Genomic DNA, 19,080 nt, shown 5'->3' with positions numbered 1-19,080 from the left:
CACGCACCATCCCTATTACAAGGGAGGTTTACCTTCTTTGTTATAGGAATAAAAGTGATCAAAAAAATGTGTTAAATGGAAAGTGTAAAAATAAAAAAAATACAAATAAAAAAAAAAAAAAATATTAAAGTGCCCCTGTCCCCGCAAGCAGAAGCGAAAGCATATGTAAACAACATCCAAACCACACGTCTGAGGTATTACCACAAATGTTAGAGCGAGAGCAATAATTCCAGCTCCAGACTTCCTCTGTAACCTGTAAAACAATGTAGTCACCTATGGAGATTTTCCAATACCGAAGTTTTGCACCATACCGTGAGTGTGCTCAATTTTAAAGCGTAACATGTGAGGTTATCTATTTACTCGGCATAACATCTGTCACATTATACAAAAAATGGGCTAACATTAATGTTTTTTTATTTATGAAAATGTTTTTTTTTTTTTTTTTTTTTTAATATATATATAATGTTTGGTGGTTCTGAGTAATTTTCTAGCAAAAAAATTATGAATTTTACATATAGGAGAGAAGTGTCAGAATTTGCGCGGTATGGAAGTGGTTAAGCTTTGACAATAAAACATAGAAGCTGATTGGTTTCTATGCAGAGCTGCACCAGATTTTGCACTCTCATGTATTAGTAAATCCCGCCCCCATAGCATTGTGCTTGTTGTTAAAAGGTATGTAGCAACTCCGGGACAAAAAAAATAATAAAGTAATGAGGAAGTGCAAAGGGTTAATTGGAAACAACCTAGTGGGCTGCTAAAAAGGAGGAAAGAATGATTTTGGCTAAGGAATAAGTCGGTTAACTACAAGGTGCTTAGAAGACCCAATGTTTAGCATAGTGGTTGGCCACTTCTTCAGGTGTGGGGGTTCAGGTCATCTGACTTTAGGGAGATTTTTACTAATTTCCTGTTGTGTCTCTGAGACAGGAAGTGAGGGAAAATCCCCCAGTGGAGACGGGGGCACCAAGCTGGGGACATGCATTATGAAGAGAATAGCAATAATAATGAGTAATACACTGCAGCTCCTGCCACACTGGATACCCCAGGATGTAGATACATACTCCTATATAACCTTGTTTCAGGGAGCAGTGTGAGGAGCTACGGGCTCTGAAGTCACGGATGCACCAGAACCAGGTGTGTACAGAGAGGATGGCACAGCTGGCACTGAAAGAGGAGTTGGAGAAGCAGAGGAAGGAGGAAGAGAACATGTTTGCTGAGCTCTGGGAGAACGACCGATTGGCCAAAGTGGAGAATGAGGAAAGGAAAACCCAAAGGCAAATAGATCTGAACCGGGAAATGCTGGATGTCCTTCAAGCCCAGAGAGCAGCTGCCGAGGCTCAGAGAATGGAGGAGAAAAGGCTCAAAGAGGAGGAGGCCCACTTACTGGTAATGATACAGTGATTCCGATAGGGGATGTCAGGTGTATGTAAAAGGAAAGCATAATAAGTATAGCCAGCAACTCGGAGTGCCCCTGGCATAAATTCTTTATTGGCCACATGTATAAAGACACAATATCCCAAATGCTAACGTGTTTCGGCTTACACAGCCTTCGTCATAGCATGCTGCCGAGTTGCTGGCTATACTTATTGTGGACTTATTGCTGTGGGAGTTGAATGGCCCAGCCAGGGCACTGCTCTCCATCGTCCGAATCCTGGACATAGCAGTAGAGCTTGGGTAAGATCCATTTTCTTGTATTTAAAAGGAGAGTTTTGTTTTAAAGGGGGACTGTATTGAATTTTCAAATGTAGTCTGGGTGGTTGGAGGACCATTTTAGGAAACATAAGGGCTCATTCACACCATGCGAGGTTGTCGCATCACAATTAAGAAAAATAGGGCCCTACAGCATTTATTGGAACACTGCAAAGGTGGTATGTTCACTATATGCTTGGAGTGCCAGTGAAAATGTGCTGCACACTAATGCCGCGTACACACGGTCGGAATTTCCGACAACAAATGTTCGATGGAAGCTTGTTGTCAGAAATTCCAACTTTGTTTAGGCTCCATCGGACATTTTCCATTGGAATGTCCGACAAACAAAATGTGAGATCTGGATCTCAAATTTTCCGACAACAAAAGCCGTTGTTGGAAATTCTGATCGTGCGTACACAATTCCGACGCACAAAGTTCCACGCATGCTCAGAATCAAACAGAAGAGCCGCACTGGCTATTGAACTTTTCACGGCTTGTCATTTGTCACCGCGTTCTTGACGTTCGGAATTTCTGACAACATTTCTGTGACCGTGTGTATGCAAAACAAGTCCGTCAGAAAAAAAACATGGATTTTGTTGTTGGAATATGCGATCGTGTGTACGTGGCATAAGGAGGGTGTTTTGTTGTTTGTTTTTTTTTGTTTTTTTGCTGCTGCATATTGGTAATACTACACCTATGCTTTCGGTATGATCACCTTTTGTCCACTTGAGGTCCTTAAAGTAGAACTATAGGCAAAACTTTTTTTTTTTCATTTTGGATATCGTAAGAAAGGGTCATAATCCTTGAGAGTTTCTTTTTTGCCATTTTAACATTCTATGTCCCATTGGGGAGACTTGCCTTTACTTTCTGTCCCATAGCCAAAACAGGAAGTGAAAGTAAATCGCTGCCGGTCGGGACCCCCAGGTCAGCAGAACTAGTATCCTTATTGGAAGATTTCCCCCCTATTACTTTTCTGGGGAAAACCCAAAATTTGGGAATTTTTATTTTGCTTTGACTTTCAATAATAAATGATAAACAGAACAAATAGAGAGGGTTTTTAGAATGGCAGTGTGTGTATGGCCTGGTCTGGCCAATCCGGCAGACAAACAAGAAAAAGGCCTAGTGCACAAGGCACAGCATAACCCCTCCAGGATTGTGAGGACAGACGAGGAAAGTATTTAAAAATGAATACATTTTATTGAGAAAGTAATTAACAATAGAAACATTAAAATCAATGTCAGTACAAAATTGTATACATACAGGGGGTCCCCGACTTATGAACGCCCGACCTACGAACATCTCCTACTTATGAACCGGGCACTGCGGGGACCCTCTGCTATTTTGCGCGGACATCGGGGGGACATCGGCCGTTCTGTGCATGCGCGGCCAGACGGAGCCTCGGAAAATGACGGAAAACATCAGAAATGTCCGTAATTTGCCGTGCATGCGCAGAACGGCATTCAACGGGACATCGGAAATGTCCGTAATTGTCCTGCGCATGCTTACATGGCTGAGCTGTTCACTACCCTGGACTGGACGGCAGCGTGGAAAATGCCTGTACTGAACAAATAGAGAGGGCGGAATCTACCTGACAGGGGACACAGACAGTAATAAAAACTGACAGGTGTTCTAATCCATCTCCACTCTGTTCACAACTAAAAAAAAAAAAGTTTTGCCTTTAGTTATACTTTAAGCATAGGAGGCGTGCCCCTAAAGTCTATTACATGGAGTTTCTATAGCATATCCCCTGCTGCAGTCACACCCCCCCCCCCCCATTCCTTCAGAGTCCTGTGCCGTAAGCGGCGCCATATGCACAGGAGTGACGTCATCGTGCCTCCAGCCACTCGCACAGCCTGAGTCCACGAACCCAGAAGGAAAACCAGGGGAAGATGGAAGAAGGGAAGATTGCCTTGCAGGTTTTTATAAAAAAAAAGAAAAGTCTGCGGTTTGCTACCGCTTTAACTCCAATAACTCTTAAAGTGTTTGTAACCCTTAAAAAAAATAGATTCTGTATAATTTCCCCCCTCTGTATCACCTGAAATACCTGGCTGACCCTGCCTGGTTCTGCCCTCCCCCCTGTAAACTGACTAAGGTTTATCATGGCTGTTGAGCCCTGACACCGTGGTCAGTTTGCGTTCCTCTGTCATCCCCAGCTCTCCTCTGTCCTCTCTACCTGTCCTCTCCCCCCTCCCCTCCCTGCCTGTCAGCTCTTACCAGTGCCCTCCTCTCCTGCTGCTGAAAAAAATTTAGAAAATGCACACAATCCCCTCTGTTAGAAAGCTTCCTATGCTGCAGTGTATTTGCTTTGTAAAAAATATGCCCATTACTGCCTGATTTCAGAGCGCCGCTCACTGCTCATGTGACTCCTCGCTGCTCTCCTCCTTCCCGGCTGACGTCTGGCTCTCTCCTTCTATCCTCCCAACTGACATCAGCGGAGGGATTCTCGGTCCCTCCCACTGTAGCTTCCTGATCGGTAGATGGAGCAGCGAGGAGTCACGTGTGCACTGAGTGGCGCTATGAAATAAGGTGGTAATGAGCATCTTTGTTACAAAGCACAGACACTGGAGCATAGGACGCTTTCTAACAGAGGGGATTGCGTGTATTTAACAAAGTGGCTTAACAACTACTTTAATTAACCCTTTCTTTCCCTTATCCTCTTAGCTAAAAAAAAATTGGGTCATTTTTTAAATTTTTTTTACTAGTTTTCATTCTTTTGTGTGTTTTTCTTTTTTAGCTTGTTGCATTTTTCATTTGCAAATTTGCCACACCGTGTACCAGAAACATTATTTTAGTGTAATTTTAAATGGGACAAATTATTTATTTATTATAGGTATAGAATAAAATCTATACTTTTTATTTAAGTAAAGCTACTCATTTTTTTTTTTTTAAAAGAACTAACGGGTCAGAATAGAAAAAAAACTTTTTTTTTTTTTTTTTTTACAGATCAGGATTGCCAATAATAATACTTTCCTGACAGGCTCCATGGCAGCATACGTGTGGGTTAGCCCCGCCTCCATAATTACCCAATAGGACCTCTACTCCCATAAATCTTTGCTCCAAGCTGCTATCCGTGTTCCTTTTTTGTCCTCCTCCATAGGACAGGTGTTTCCTATCTGAAGAGATCTTCACTACGATCAAGTCGGCCGACTATCAAGCTTTTGTTCCTCCGATAGGCCCTGTCTGTTAAGCATGGGTATGGAGTGTATGGCAGAGTAGCGCTGAAGGCTTGGTTTGTCCGAAGATAAAGTGCGCACGGCTTATTACCTGCTATGTAAGGTGGCCATTATCTGCCCGGTGGATCGGTGGTGTGTGCTTGAACCTGTTCGGCCAGACGATCGTTGGTGGAGTGGTGAGCTGTAAAAATTCCGTTTTTCATGGCAGCAGTGTTTATGTGTTTTTCTTTTTCTATCTGTGTCTTTTCATATGCCAGCTGGTTCTTGTGCATAGGCGCTGACGCTTCCGCGTTCCAGCAGCCTTTCTCCCCCTGTTTCCGGGTCCAGCGCTGCGTTCTGCGCATGCGCGGACCCAAATCCAAAGCGAGGCTTGGTTCCCGCGCATGCGCGCGGGCATCTCGCGTCTGACGCCGCTGATGATGTCATGGGCGCCATATTTAAAACACAGTGAGAGATGTCAGAATTTGGGAATGATTGCAGAAAATTCAGCGACTTCCCGGGGCCATTCTCTGGTTGGTGTAAGGTAGGTTACGATCTGCTCTGATGTATTGTTGCTCCTGTGTTTTTGTATGGCTGCTTATGAGGGTCTATTGTTGTTACAGTCAGCGTTCTTAGTCATGGATGCCTCACTGCCTACTAGTGACCTGCCCGCTTGTAACAGGTATGTGCATGGCTGGATTGCTGTGTATTTGTGGAGTATTCCTTAGCATTTGATACCAGCCTGGTCTGTATCTCTCTCTCTTTCTTGTATATTTCCTTATAGCCCTTCTAGGTCTGAACCGCATTACAGTGCGCATAGTCGCAGTGGATCGTCAAAATCGCACCACCGCAAATCATCGTCAAAGTCTGGTTACCGCAGGTCTTCCAGATCTGGACAACGCAGTGGTCACTCGCACTCAAGCAGAGGACCAGATAATTCATGTTGGGGCTGTAAGATGCCCATTTCATCAGACAAATCGCTCTGTGATCATTGCTTCTCTAAAGTCGCAGATGAAAGAGATGGTGCGGATCAACGCTTGGAATCTATGGTGAGAAGAGTGGTAAAGGAATCCCTGCAGCAGAGGGAAGCTCATCACGCTATGGAATCCCCCTCAGACCCATTATGTCCTTCAGGAGGTGAAGGGCTCTTACAAGAGACTGGGGAATCTTCTCAACCAAGCCACCACTCTGTGCTCTTGTCTGACAGCGAATCGGATCCAGAGGATCCAGGAGTAGGATTTGATTATGCTTTAGTACCTGCTCTTGTCAAGGCAGTGAAAGAAGCTTTAAAATGGGAAGAACCCACTTCTTCCCCCCTCCCCAAACAAAGAAAGTTTTTCAAACAACTCAAAAAGGAACGGCAACATTTTCCTTTCCTATCTGAATTGGGAGAAATCATTACTGGAGAGTGGAGCAAGATTGATAGGAAGAGCTCCATGCAATCAAAGGTGTCTAAATTGTACCCCTTTAAGGAGGATGATGTGAAGCACCTTGAATCAGCTCCTCTGGTAGACGCAGCACTTATGCGTTTAGTTAAATACGTGACTCTCCCTTTGGAAGACACGGTATCTTTCAAAGATCCGTTAGAGAGAAGAATTGACTCAGATCTGAAAAGAATTTATCTAACTTCAGGGATGGCTTGTAAACCAACTTTGGCTTTAGCTGCAGTCTCAAAGGCTATTGAAATATGGGCCGACAATGTTGAAGAGTTCTTGAGAGGTATCTCAGTGAATACGGCTAAAGACTCTCCTATTCAGGAGATCAGAATGGCATCAGCTTTTTTGGGGGAGGCATCTATTGACATTACCCGCCTTCTGTCTCGGGCTATGTTGGCAGCAGTCTCGGCACGCCGTGCTTTGTGGCTCCGTCCCTGGTTGGCGGATCCAACATCTAAGCAGGCATGGTGCCGTATACCATTTGAGGGTACCTCCTTGTTTGGTAATAAACTAGATAGCGCCATATCCCGGGCCACGGGTGGGAGGTCTGGGTTCCTCCCTCAAGACAGACGTCTTCAAAACCAAAAACGTATTTTCTCAAGAAGGCAGACCTCGGATCGCGCTAGAGAAGCGCGCAGTTATAGGCCTGGCAGGGAGTTCTCTAGATCTTGGAGGTCCAGACAATCCTCCCTTAAGAAAACCTCAAAGGGGGCTTCCGCAGGTAATCAAGATTCTACCAAATCTTTTTGAAATTGGGCCCGCTCAAACATGTCAAGTGGGGGCTCGCCTTCTTCACTACCGACATGTTTGGGCGGCCTCAATTCAAGATTATTGGACCGTCAAGACGGTTTCCTCGGGTCACAAGTGGACTTTCATCAACACTCCGAGGTTAAGGTTCATTCCCACAACAATTCCAGGCTCAGAGGAAAAGAAACGGGTCCTATTGACCTACGTAAGTTGTTTGCTGGATCAAGGTGCAGCCGTGCCCGTGCCAGAAGACGAACGTGGCGAAGGCATGTATTCTCCTCTGTTTATGGTTCAGAAAAGAAATGGCGCATGGAGGCCGGTGATAGATTTGACCCACCTCAATTCCTTCATTCGCAAGGAAAAGTTCAAGATGGAGTCTCTTCTTACAATCCAACAGTCAGTGCAGCTAGGGGATTGGTTAATCTCAATCGATTTGAAGGACGCATACTTTCATGTGCCAGTAGCAAGGGATTTCCAGCAATTTCTTCGTTTCGCAGTTGGCGATCAACACCTCCAGTTTACCTGTCTCCCATTCGGGTTGACGACATCTCCTCGGGTCTTCTCCAAGGTACTCCTAGCGATAGTAGCTCTTTTACGAGTCAAAGGAGTTCGTCTCCATCATTATCTGGACGATTTGCTCCTATTATCTCAGGACAGAGATCAAATTCTGGAACACAAGAGTTTAGTCATCTCCACTCTGCAGACGTTTGGTTGGCTCCTGAACCTAGAGAAGAGCCATCTGGTTCCAACTCAAGTGATCGTGTTTCTAGGGGCTCAGTTCGACACATTAAAAGGCACTATCTCCCTGCCGGAGGAAAAAATCAGTGTGATCCGGGACAGGATTCTCAAGGTTTGGGAATCATCTCATCTTTCGGCTCTACAATGTTTGAAAGTGATCGGCACAATGACGGCCACCATCCCTATGGTGAAGTGGGCCCAGTGGCACACTCGTCCCTTCCAGAAAGGGTTTCTGCAACAGTGGGACTCGTCCAATCAAACACAGCGCATACACCTTACACCAGCGATGAGGATGTCTCTCCTCTGGTGGCTTCAAGGGAAGAATCTACGCAACCATCATTCGATAGTCCCCATTTCCTGGATAATAGTAACCTCAGATGCCAGCAACAAAGGTTGGGGTGCCCATTGCCTTACGGAAGTAGCTCAAGGAAGGTGGTCGTTCCCGTCGCGGTATGTGGTCTCCAACATCCTGGAGTTGAGAGCAGCCTTTCGAGCACTCATAGCATTTCACCATCTGGTGGCAGGGTCGTCAGTAATGTTAAGACTGGACAACACAACTGCAGTTGCCTATATAAAGAAACAAGGAGGGACTCGCAGTTGGTCTCTATTACGAGAAGTAGAACCAATAATGATCTGGGCTCAGAAGAATGTGGTCAACATTTCTGCTGTATACATCCCAGGAGTCCAGAATGTTCAAGCAGATTTTCTGTCAAGGGTCAAAATAGACAACAACGAGTGGTCCCTTCACAGGGATGTCTTCGAGTGGCTTCTGACTCTGGGAGTATCTCCAGAGGTCGATCTGTTCGCTTCGCCGTACAATCGCAAGATGCACAGATACTACTCGAGGTTCAGGGATCCTCAGGCGTTCGGGATAGATGCTCTCACGGATTGTTGGAAGTTCCAGAGAGCCTATGCCTTCCCTCCAGTTCCTGTAATCCTACAGTTCCTTCGGAGGCTCAGAGGGGAGAAGGTGGAAATCATTGCGATAATACCATTCTGGCCCAACAGGCCTTGGTTTCCTCTGCTGTTGCTCCTCAGCTATCAGGACCCAGTTCCCCTGCCTCTCAGGCCAGATCTACTGTCTCAAGGCACGCTGTTACACCCGTGCCCATCCTGTCTACACCTCAGGGCATGGTTCTTGAGAGGGGAAGGCTAGAAGCTCTAGGTTGCCCAGAAGAAGCGATTCCAACCCTTCTTAGTGCCAGACGGAAGAGTACCAATAAAGTGTACGAACGTATATGGGCCAGGTTTATGGGCCACATGTCTTCTAGGTCAAATTCATATAATTCTCCAGCAGTTCAAGATATCTTGTCTTTCCTTCAGTCAGGGTTAGACTTGTCTCTGGCAGTTAGCTCTCTTAGAGTACAAGTTTCAGCCATTTCAGCCTTTACAGGAGTTTCGTGGGCGAATCACACCTTAATTCAACAATTCTTTAAAGGAGCTATCAGGCTTAGGCCTCAAAAGAGACCCAGGTTTCCCAAATGGGACCTTCCGTTAGTATTGGACTTTCTTTCTGATCTTGGGAAAGGTTTGGATGCTCCCCTGTCTTTAGGAGATCTCACTATCAAGACGGTGTTTCTGGTGGCAATAACTTCAGCCAAAAGGGTGTCGGAAATTAGGAATCTTGGGTCAGTTGAACCATTTCTAACTTTCTTTCCGGACAGAGTGGTCCTGATCCCTATGCTTGGATCAAATCCAAAAGTCACATCAGTATTTCACGAAAATCAGGAGATCGTGCTACCTATGTTTAGAATGTCAGACAACCAAGAGATTCATCCCCTGGATGTTGGTCGCACCTTGAAACAATATCTGGACGCTACAGCCTCGTTCAGACGAACAGACTTTCTTTTTGTCCTTCTTCATGGCAAAAATAAAGGGATGCGAGCATCAGTAAGATCAATCTCATCTTGGGTGGTCCAAACGATTCAAAGGGCATACAAGGCAAAGGGCATGGTTCCTCCTGAGGCAGTGACGGCTCATTCAACTCGGGGCATCTCGACCTCTTGGGCAGCAGTTCGACATGTCGCACCAGAAGTTATCTGTAGAGCAGCTTCCTGGTCTTCAATTAATACCTTTGTTTCCCATTATTGTGTAGAGCCAGCTGCTCTTTCTTCTGTTAATTTTGGTTTACAAGTATTGTCAGTGGACAATGAAAAATAAAATTCTAGTTTCTTTGCTCAACATTTTTAGCCCACCCGGGTGTGTTTGGCGAGTTATTTCCCACACGTATGCTGCCATGGAGCCTGTCAGGAAAATGGAAAATTTATATCAAATACTTACCGTAATTTTCCTTTCCTGATGGGCTCCATGGCAGCAGGAGTTCCCTCCCAAATGTTGGAGTAGGCTAGTTACGGAACACGGATAGCAGCTTGGAGCAAAGATTTATGGGAGTAGAGGTCCTATTGGGTAATTATGGAGGCGGGGCTAACCCACACGTATGCTGCCATGGAGCCCATCAGGAAAGGAAAATTACGGTAAGTATTTGATATAAATTTTCCATTTTATCTTGAGTAATGACAAAGCTATTGCTGAATAAACAGGCCCATAGTGGAAATGTAAAAATGATTCTCGTCCTTAAGGGGTGTGAAGTGGTTAAAATAGACAGTGTACTTTAAAACAAAGAGGTAAAATCTTTAGGGTAGACTGCCCCCGAAACCCAACTTGTCTTAAAATGCTCCCTCCCCCCTCCTTACACCTGTGCTGACTAACCTATATAAGAGAGAAATATAGACATAATATTTTCAGGCCGTTCTGATCTAGTACATGATGTGGATCCCCTGTGTCAGCCAGTGACAGCTGCAGGGGAGAGGAGGGAGGGCCAACAATGGATGGGCCTAGGATCCTATGGGTGATGTCACCTCTTCCAGGAATTCCAGCCATTGTTGAGTGCTCTCTCCTCTTCCCGGTGTTCTGGCGTATAGAGTCCGGGCATCACATAGTGTCCACTCCGTACTGCGCATGCGCAGTACGGAGCAGACGAAGCTTCGGAAAATCTCCGAAGCTAAACGGCGCCTGCGCCGTGAGTGGAGGAGGTAGCCCCACCATCCAAGCGGACATAGGGTTGTGAATTTTAGAGGGCCCCTCGCGGGCGAGCTTCGCTCGCCACGCTTCGGGCTCAGCCTCGCTGCGCTCGGCTCTTTTTTATTCTAACTCTATGTCCACTTGGATAGTGGGGATAGAACCTGGACTCACGGCGCAGGCGCCGTTCATCCTCTGCAATTTTCGGAATCTGTGTTCCTGTGTACTGCGCATGCGCAGTACGCAGGGGACACTATCTGATGGAGGACGCTATTTGACAATATACCGGCAGCCACTACTGGCTGACATAGGGGATCACATGACCAGACCAGAGCGGGTGGAAAATAGGTAGGTATATATACGTATATACATCTTTATTACACAGGTTAGTCAGCATAGGTGTTAGTAAGGGTAAAGCGGCATTTTTAAGACTAGTTAGTTTTGCCTGGAATTCTACTTAATTGTAGCTTTAGCAGACTTTTACCATCTTCTCTTGCAGTGGGAGAGTAGATAATATACAAGATAAGTGCTCTCCACCATCAGACAAAGCTAATACTATTTTAGGGGATTGGAGCATTTTGTTTTTCTTTTTGGGTGAACCGACTCTAACAGTGGAGTTCTTCCTCAGCAATGAGATAGCAGTAACAATTATACCAATGTTCCTGTGACAGGCGGAGCAGCGGAAGCTAATGAAGATGGAGGATGAACGCGCTTTGCGGGAAAAGCATCAGAAACAGTCTCAGGTCAGGAACATGCTGGATCATTCCATCCGCCTGAAGATGAAGCGATTGGCTCGAGACCAGCAGGAGGAACTAGCACTTGACATGAAGATCATGGAGCAGATCATGCAGGACTCTCATGACGATACAGAAGAGAAGCGCCAGAGGAAGGTGAGGTTTAAATTATACTGAAGAAGACCGATGGGCAGTGGAGGCCCATCCATTGCCTGTAAGGTAACTGAGGCTGCATATGATGGGACACAGTGAGGCTGGATATCATGGGACACAGTGAGGCTGGATATCATGGGACACAGTGAGGCTGCATATGATGGGACACAGTGAGGCTGCATATGATGGGGCACAGTGAGGCTGCATATGATGGGCACAGTGGCTGCATAAGATGGGCACAGTAGCTGTATTTGATGGGGCACAGTGGCAGCATTTGATGGTACAGTAGGAGCATTTGATGGCACAGTGGCAGCATTTGATGGCACAGTAGGAGCATGCATATGATGGGGCACAGTGAGGCTGCATATGATGGGGCACAGTGAGGCTGCATATGATGGGGCACAGTGAGGCTGCATATGATGGGACACAGTGAGGCTGCATATGATGGGGCACAGTGAGGCTGCATATGATGGGAACAGTGGCTGCATAAGATGGGCACAGTAGCTGTATTTGATGGGCACAGTGGCAGCATTTGATGGTACAGTGGCAGCATTTGATGGTACAGTGGCAGCATTTGATGGTACAGTGGCAGCATTTGATGGTACAGTGGCAGCATTTGATGGTACAGTAGGAGCATTTGATGGCACAGTAGGAGCACTTGATGGCACAGTAGGAGCACTTGATGGCACAGTAGGAGCACTTGATGGCACAGTAGGAGCACTTGATGGCACAGTGGGAGCATTTGATGGCACAGTGGGAGCATTTTATATGGCACAGTGGCTGCGTTTGATGGCACAGTGGCTGCGATTGATGGTACAGTGAGGCTGCAATTGATGGGGTTTCTTTCAGAATGTTCCAGTTTGCGCCCCCCCCCCAAAAAAAAAATTTGAGCACCGGCCACCACTGCCGATGGGCAAACCTGAAAAGCCTGCTCGGCCCGTGTGTTTCCTTCACCTGAATATATATTCTGTTTAGCCAGTCTGATTATTTACACAACTCGGACAACAAAACCAGGAAGATGTCTACACTTCTTTCTGCTTACATTTTCCAGATTTCTTTTGCCTGCTCACTGCCTGCCAGAGTGCTGTAATAAGTGACTTTTATTTTCATATTTAGATGGAGCTGCAGAAAGAACAGCAGATCTACCGGCAGTATCTGGCCCAACAGCTGGAGGAGGAGAAGAGACAGGAGAGGGAGATGGACAAGTTGATCGAGACGGAGCTGGAAAAATCGTGGGCCAAGAGGGCAGAGCAGCTGCGGCTGGAGAAGGAGGCCAGGAATCGGCTGATGAAGGATGTCATGGCCACCCGAAGACTCCAGATCAATGAGAAGTGTAAGGAAATACATTGACTATAGTCTGTCTTTATCTGTGTTTCCCTGTTTTTAACTTTTTCATGACCAGATGTCATTAAAGAGGAAGGAAACCCTGATGCTGCTCTGGCCACTCACAGCGCCAGAGCAGCGATGATGTCACTCCCGCGCATGTGCACGGGAGCCGCCACTAACGGCATCTCGCCGTTAGCAGCGGCATGCTGCTAACGGCGATAGTGCACCTGAGTGCCGCTGTCTACGGCGCATGCGCCATAGACAGTTGTCACTGTCTTTTACTAAATATCTCCTAAACCGTGTAGGTTTGGGAGATATTTCTTTGACCTACAGATAAGCCTTAATCTAGGCTTACCTGTAGGTCAAAGTGGTTTGTAAGGGTTTACAACCACTTTAACGCCAAGTTGCCCATGACAAATGTACCAACGTCAGTATGCATTGGTTTACTTGACAATAACTTTATGACTAATTATTATACAGTATATCCTGTAGTATACAATTTCTAAGTTCTGGTCTTTCCTGGTCTTTCCCTAGTGACATGACACTTCAACCACAGTTTCCCCCACACTCAGATTTTTTATCTATATCCCTCCTCCAACACACACATAGTGGTATTTCCCCAGTTAAATCCCACTTTCAGCACAACACAATGGTCTTTACCCATATCCTTTCCCCAGCACACACATTGGTCTTTACCCTCTATCACTCCTCTGGCACACACACATTGGTCTTTACTCATATCCCTCCTCCAACACACGTTATTTCCCCAGTAAAATATAAATTACAGCACAATGCAATGGTCTTTAACCTGTATCCCTCCTTCAGTGCACACCAACACTGGTCTTTACCCATATCCCTCCTCCAGCACACACATTGGTATTTCTCCAATGAAATACCAATTCCTGCACAACACAATGGTTGTCAGATGTCAGATGCAGTCACTTCTTGACAGCACCATTGTATTTATGCAGCCATGGGTGCTGCAGCTGCCTAAACACAATAGCTGGAAGTGCAGATTCCTCCATCCACATGTTGGCCTGAATGGAGGAATCAATAGATTTTTTCCTTCTTTAGCCCGTGGGCTGAACGAGAGACCATTAAATCATGTATGATGTCCTTTAGGCACATATTTCCCCAGTCATACCAAATTTTTATTGTTACTTTTAAATAAAGGTAATTTATTTCATTTTTTTTCCTAAAATAATAAACATGTTATGCCGTGTACACACGACTGAACTTTCCGGTAGACTAGGTCCGACGGTCTTCCTGACGGACTTTTGGCGGAGTTCCGATGGACTTTCCGAACGAACAGACTTGGCCACACACGAACAGACTAAGTCCGTTTGAAAATCGGTTCCTTTTGAACATGATGACGTAAGGCGGGACTAAAAAAGGAAGTTCAATAGCCAGTTGCCAATGCTTCCCTTGTGTCGTATTTGGTCTGTTGGACCAACATACAGACAAACGGTTTTCCTGATAGGAATTGAGTCCATAGGACAGATTTGAAACATGTTCTATTTCTAGGTCCGTCTGATTTTTTTAAATGAAAAATGATCAGATTAGCCCACACACGATCGGATTGTCCGACAGACTGATTCCGTCGGATCTAGTCTGCCGGAAAGTCCGGTCGTGTGTACACGGCATTATACTTGCCTGCTCTGTGCATTAATAGCACTGCGCAGGGTCACCCCTTACCTCCTTTACTGGGGTTCCCCACTGATGCTCTCCTCTCCCCCTCTTCTCTGAGGAGGAGAAGGCAAGCCCTATGCTGCGGGGGCACTAGTGCAGGCATGCTACCAAGTGGGGCTATGTGCATTCATTGATGCCTCCTGCTCCCTCCTCAAAGGATTTCATTGACAGCAGCAGAGGCCAATGGCTCCTGCTGCTGCCTCTCTGTCCTTTGAGAAGAGGAAGAGAGGGGAACGCTGCTGCAAATAGGACAGCACTGGATTGAGGGAGGACTTGGGTAAACTTGTTTTTTTGGGGGGGGAGGAGGTGTGGTACAAATACTGAAACATTTTGATTTGACTTTACAACCACTTTAAGGGTGTCATAAAGCAGATGACATGTATACTGAGATGAAGAGTGGTGACAGCTGAGCCCTTAGGTGAGAAAAGCGCCTGCTCATCTGGGAACCAGTCCTTCCTCAATTACAATAATCGTTGGCTATTTCACTGGCTGATTGTGTTCCTAATGACAGTACTGCTTTTGTTCTGCTCTTGAAACGCGTCGCAGGTTACTGAACATTTCTATTTCTGTTTTTCTAGTGGAAAGAAATGCCAGAGAACAGGAAGAACTGGCCCAGGATAAGGAACTTCTGGAAAAAGCCATGGCAGAACACAAAGAGCTTGAGATGGAGAGGAATACCAGGTAGAGCCATCGAACAAAAATTAAATTAGAGCATCAGATCTATCTTGTGTTTGTGTAGATGTATTTTTTCATATTTATTTAGTGCCAGATAAGGGGTCATGTCGACAGACGTTCTAGCCCAGCGTAACATTTTTCATTTGAATGCATGCATTCAAAGGGCAGTAAAGGCTGTACTTGTCATACTTTGCCTGCAGTATAAAGACACATTAGTAAGACATGTTGGGGTTTATTTATTGAAACTGGTGTACACAGAATCTGGTGCAGCTGTGCATGGTAGCCAATCATCTTCTAACCTAAGCTTGTTCAATTAAGCTTTGAGAAAAAAATATGGAAGCTGATTGGTTTCTCCACAGAGCTGCACCAGATTTTGTGCTCTCCGGTATTAGTAAATCAACCTCATTGCATCCAAAGAAACACAGCGCAATGCAAAATATGTTAAATGCAGCCTCCAAACTACCGTGCATACCGCTTAATTAAAGTCAGTGGGATTGGGTGCCAAAAGAACTTTCCCGGTGTCGCATACCTGGTGAAAGAGCCTGATATGATGAGGAAGGCCTCTCTTACACCTCTGACTTGGTCCCCTGATAGAGCAGACAGGTAGCGCAGGAGTACAGAGTGGCACAAGTGTCTATTGGTCTTGCCAACAGTAGGGCTGGACGGACTCTCGGGATCAAGCAGGGGAAGTCCGTCATTAGACCACAGCAGAGCAGGAGTACCTAATGGACACCAGTGAGCAGGAGACAGGAGCAGGCTGGTAGCAGGCAGGCGGTGAGCGGCAACAGTGGAATATAGGCAGAGGCTCGCAGCAGGCAGTACAGCATCGATGGGGACAGAAGAAATATCAGACGAACCGGGTCATATACAGGCAGACGGATCAGGTGCAGATGCGTAGGCAGGAGCAATACCAGGATGTAGGCTGAGTCGGTAACAGATCAATGGAGCAGCAGCAAGGTGAACAGGCAGAAGTGTGGTCAGAGGCAAGCTGGGATCAACCCAGGCAGAGTTCAGGAGTAGTCAAGACAAGCCGGGTCGGTACAGTAGTCAGATGCAGAGTAACAGGTTTCAGGTATGCACAGGAACGCTGTATACAAGACAGCACTAAAGCACAGCACAGGCTCAGTTTAATTAGCCTGCTTGGCACCAATGCAAGCAACAGTTTCGCGTGAGCAATAGATCATGCTGGTAGGTTAATTGTTTCCTGTCTAAATTGTGCCTAGTATATGTATGTAGGAATGTGAGTTAGGGACCTTGGACTGTAAGCTCCTTGAGGGCAGGGAATGTACTACATACAGGTGCATCTCAATGGGAATTTGGGGTTTTCACTAGCTGTAAGCTATGATCGTCAAAATCAGAAGAAAGAAATGCTTGACATATATAGCACTCTGTGTGTAATGAATCTATATAATATACAGGTTTTTGAATTGAATTACTGAAATAAATTAACTTTTTGATGAAATTCTATTTTTTTTTAGATGCACCTATATATGTAAGGCACTTTGTAAATTCACGGCACTTAGCACCTGTAATGAATAAATACAGTAAATCAAAAAATTCAGTTCAGCATTCCTCATAGCTGAGATCCTCCATAGCACTTAGTAAATGGTTTGCCCTTCTCTGAACCCTTTCCTCTGGAGGAGCATTTCCTCAAAGAGTAGTGAAAGTCTACAAACTCCATGCAGCTAGCACTGGTAATGCAAGTGTTGAGAAAAGTGTAAAAGCCTGTATTTGTAACTTTTTTTTATGTTGGTTTTGGCAGCAGGAATTCCATATATCTTGGTTATATTGATGTTGTTTTGATGACTGTACCTACAGGAAGGTGAAGACGGCCCAACACTACCAGCAGCAGCTTCTCTCTCAGGTGGCGTACCAGCAACAGTTGCGGGAGGTGGAGAAGGATGAGGAGCGCCGAGAGTATGAATCTGGATTACAGGTGGAGAAATCATACCAGCAGAAGTTGCAAGACATTCTGTCCAGACCGTACGTCCGCCAGGAGCACATCCACCCCCTGAGAAGGACACGCCTCTCCAGCCCTAAAGACTGGCTACCCCAGTAATCCTGCCCATCCTATCACACTGCATTTAAAGTGCAACTCCACCCACACTTCTTTTCCCCTTTTGGATAGAGTAGGGAAAAGTTAGAACCTTTGTCAGAATTTTGTTGCTGATATTGTTACCAGGACAGGTAGTGATATTTAATCTCCCAAGAGGGCAAATACATTAAAGCAGATCTAAATCTAAAAATGTATTGTGTTCTCAGGCTTGGTTCACATACACACACACACACGTCTGGCCACGGTTTAAACATAATTTTTAAAAGGGAATCCAGTGCAGTTTTCAGTGTTTCACTGTTCAGGTGCGATTTTAGATGCAAATTTTTACTTCATATCGAACCAGACTGAAAATTGCCCAGACTTTTTTTAAAACGCACTGCGGCCGGCCCGCAGATATGTGAACTGGCTCCATAGAGAAGGCTGCTGATTGTCGTGAATTGCAGACGGTTCAAAACGCATCCAATTCGCATATATGTGACTCAACCAAGGCCAGTGTCATAACTGATCACATGTGCAGCACCATGGCAGTTGAAGATCAAACCTCGGCCAAGATGGCAGCTTCCTTGGCTGAAAACAATAGGAAGGTTTAGTTCCACTTTAATTAAAAGCAATCCCAATGACAACAGTTGTCACTGAGAGGGGAAGTGAGAAAAAAATTCCCAAACACAGAAAGAAAAAAAAAAGCTGACAGAGGTTGTAACCACTCCCATTCTATCCAGAACTAATGCCCCGTACACACGAGCGGACTTTTCGACATCCAAACTCCGACGGACTGAGTCCGGCGGACTATCCGATCGTGTGTGGGCTGCAACGGACTTTAGCGAAGCTAAAGTCTGACGGACTTTAGAAATGAAGCATGCTTTAAATTTTCCCGACGGAACTCCGCCGGACCCGGTCCCCTTTGAAAAATCCGCTCGTGTGTGTGCTACTCCGACGGACTAAAACCGACGCTAGGGCAGCTATTGGCTACTGTCTAGGAACTTCCTACGTCGAATCCAGTCGTACGTCATCACGTTCGACTCCGTCGGAGTTTGGTGTGATGGTGTGTGGTCAAGTCCGTTCGGTCGAAAAGTCCGCCAGAACTCCGTCGGAACTCCGGCGGAACTCCGGCGGAACTCCTTTGGAGGTCTGTCAGACTTAATCCCTCTCGTGTGTACGGGGCATTAGACAAAAGGTTTTGGCTCGAGTTATACTTAAAAATCTACTTTTCAGCCAAATTCAACATTGTAAGTCAGGGCAGTGATATCAGATTTTTATTTAATAAATATCTCCATGCCTGCACAATCCAAGTATCTATCTGTTCTCTCTGTCCCTGTGATGTCATAGTAGAACGGCAGATAAAGCTGTGTCTGTGTCTTTGGTAACTCGCAAAGCGCTAAAGCAGAACTCTGCTCAATACTAAAAAATAAAGTTTTGATTGGAGTTGAGCTATGAGTGAATTGACACAATGTGGGAGATTTACCAAAACTGGAGAGTGCAGAATCTGGTGCAGCTGTCCAGAGAAACCAATCAGCTTCCACGTTTTATTGTCAAAGCTTAATTGAACAAGCTGAAGTTAGAATCTGATTGGCTACCATGCATATCTGCACCAGATTCTGAGTAACTTCAGTTTTAGCAAATCCCTTTCTCTCCTCCTTTAGTAAATAGTTCAAGAATATTTCCTGTTAACA

The 19,080-nt window shown here is 45.6% G+C and overlaps 1 protein-coding gene across 2 annotated transcripts in view; it reads left to right on the top strand.

Annotated features, from left to right (window-relative positions):
* The window catches only part of CFAP53 (cilia and flagella associated protein 53), a 34,009-nt gene extending 15,315 nt beyond the window's left edge, over nucleotides 1–18,694 (top strand). For both annotated transcript variants that reach the window (XM_077463015.1, XM_077463014.1), the window contains exons 5-9: nucleotides 1,080–1,383; nucleotides 11,449–11,667; nucleotides 12,781–12,997; nucleotides 15,258–15,360; nucleotides 17,173–18,694. In XM_077463015.1, the coding sequence (XP_077319141.1) occupies nucleotides 1,080–1,383; nucleotides 11,449–11,667; nucleotides 12,781–12,997; nucleotides 15,258–15,360; nucleotides 17,173–17,413 (1,084 nt within the window). In that variant the 3' untranslated portion in view covers nucleotides 17,414–18,694. The remainder of the gene's footprint in view (nucleotides 1–1,079; nucleotides 1,384–11,448; nucleotides 11,668–12,780; nucleotides 12,998–15,257; nucleotides 15,361–17,172) is intronic.
* Nucleotides 18,695–19,080: the final 386 nt, after the last annotated feature.

Source organism: Lithobates pipiens, unplaced genomic scaffold (genome assembly GCF_037356315.1).
Source record: "Lithobates pipiens isolate NorthernLeopardFrog02 unplaced genomic scaffold, aLitPip1_a1.2 Scaffold_3, whole genome shotgun sequence".
Classification (NCBI taxonomy): Eukaryota; Metazoa; Chordata; class Amphibia; order Anura; family Ranidae; genus Lithobates; species Lithobates pipiens.
This window is presented reverse-complemented; position numbering and strand designations above follow the sequence as displayed.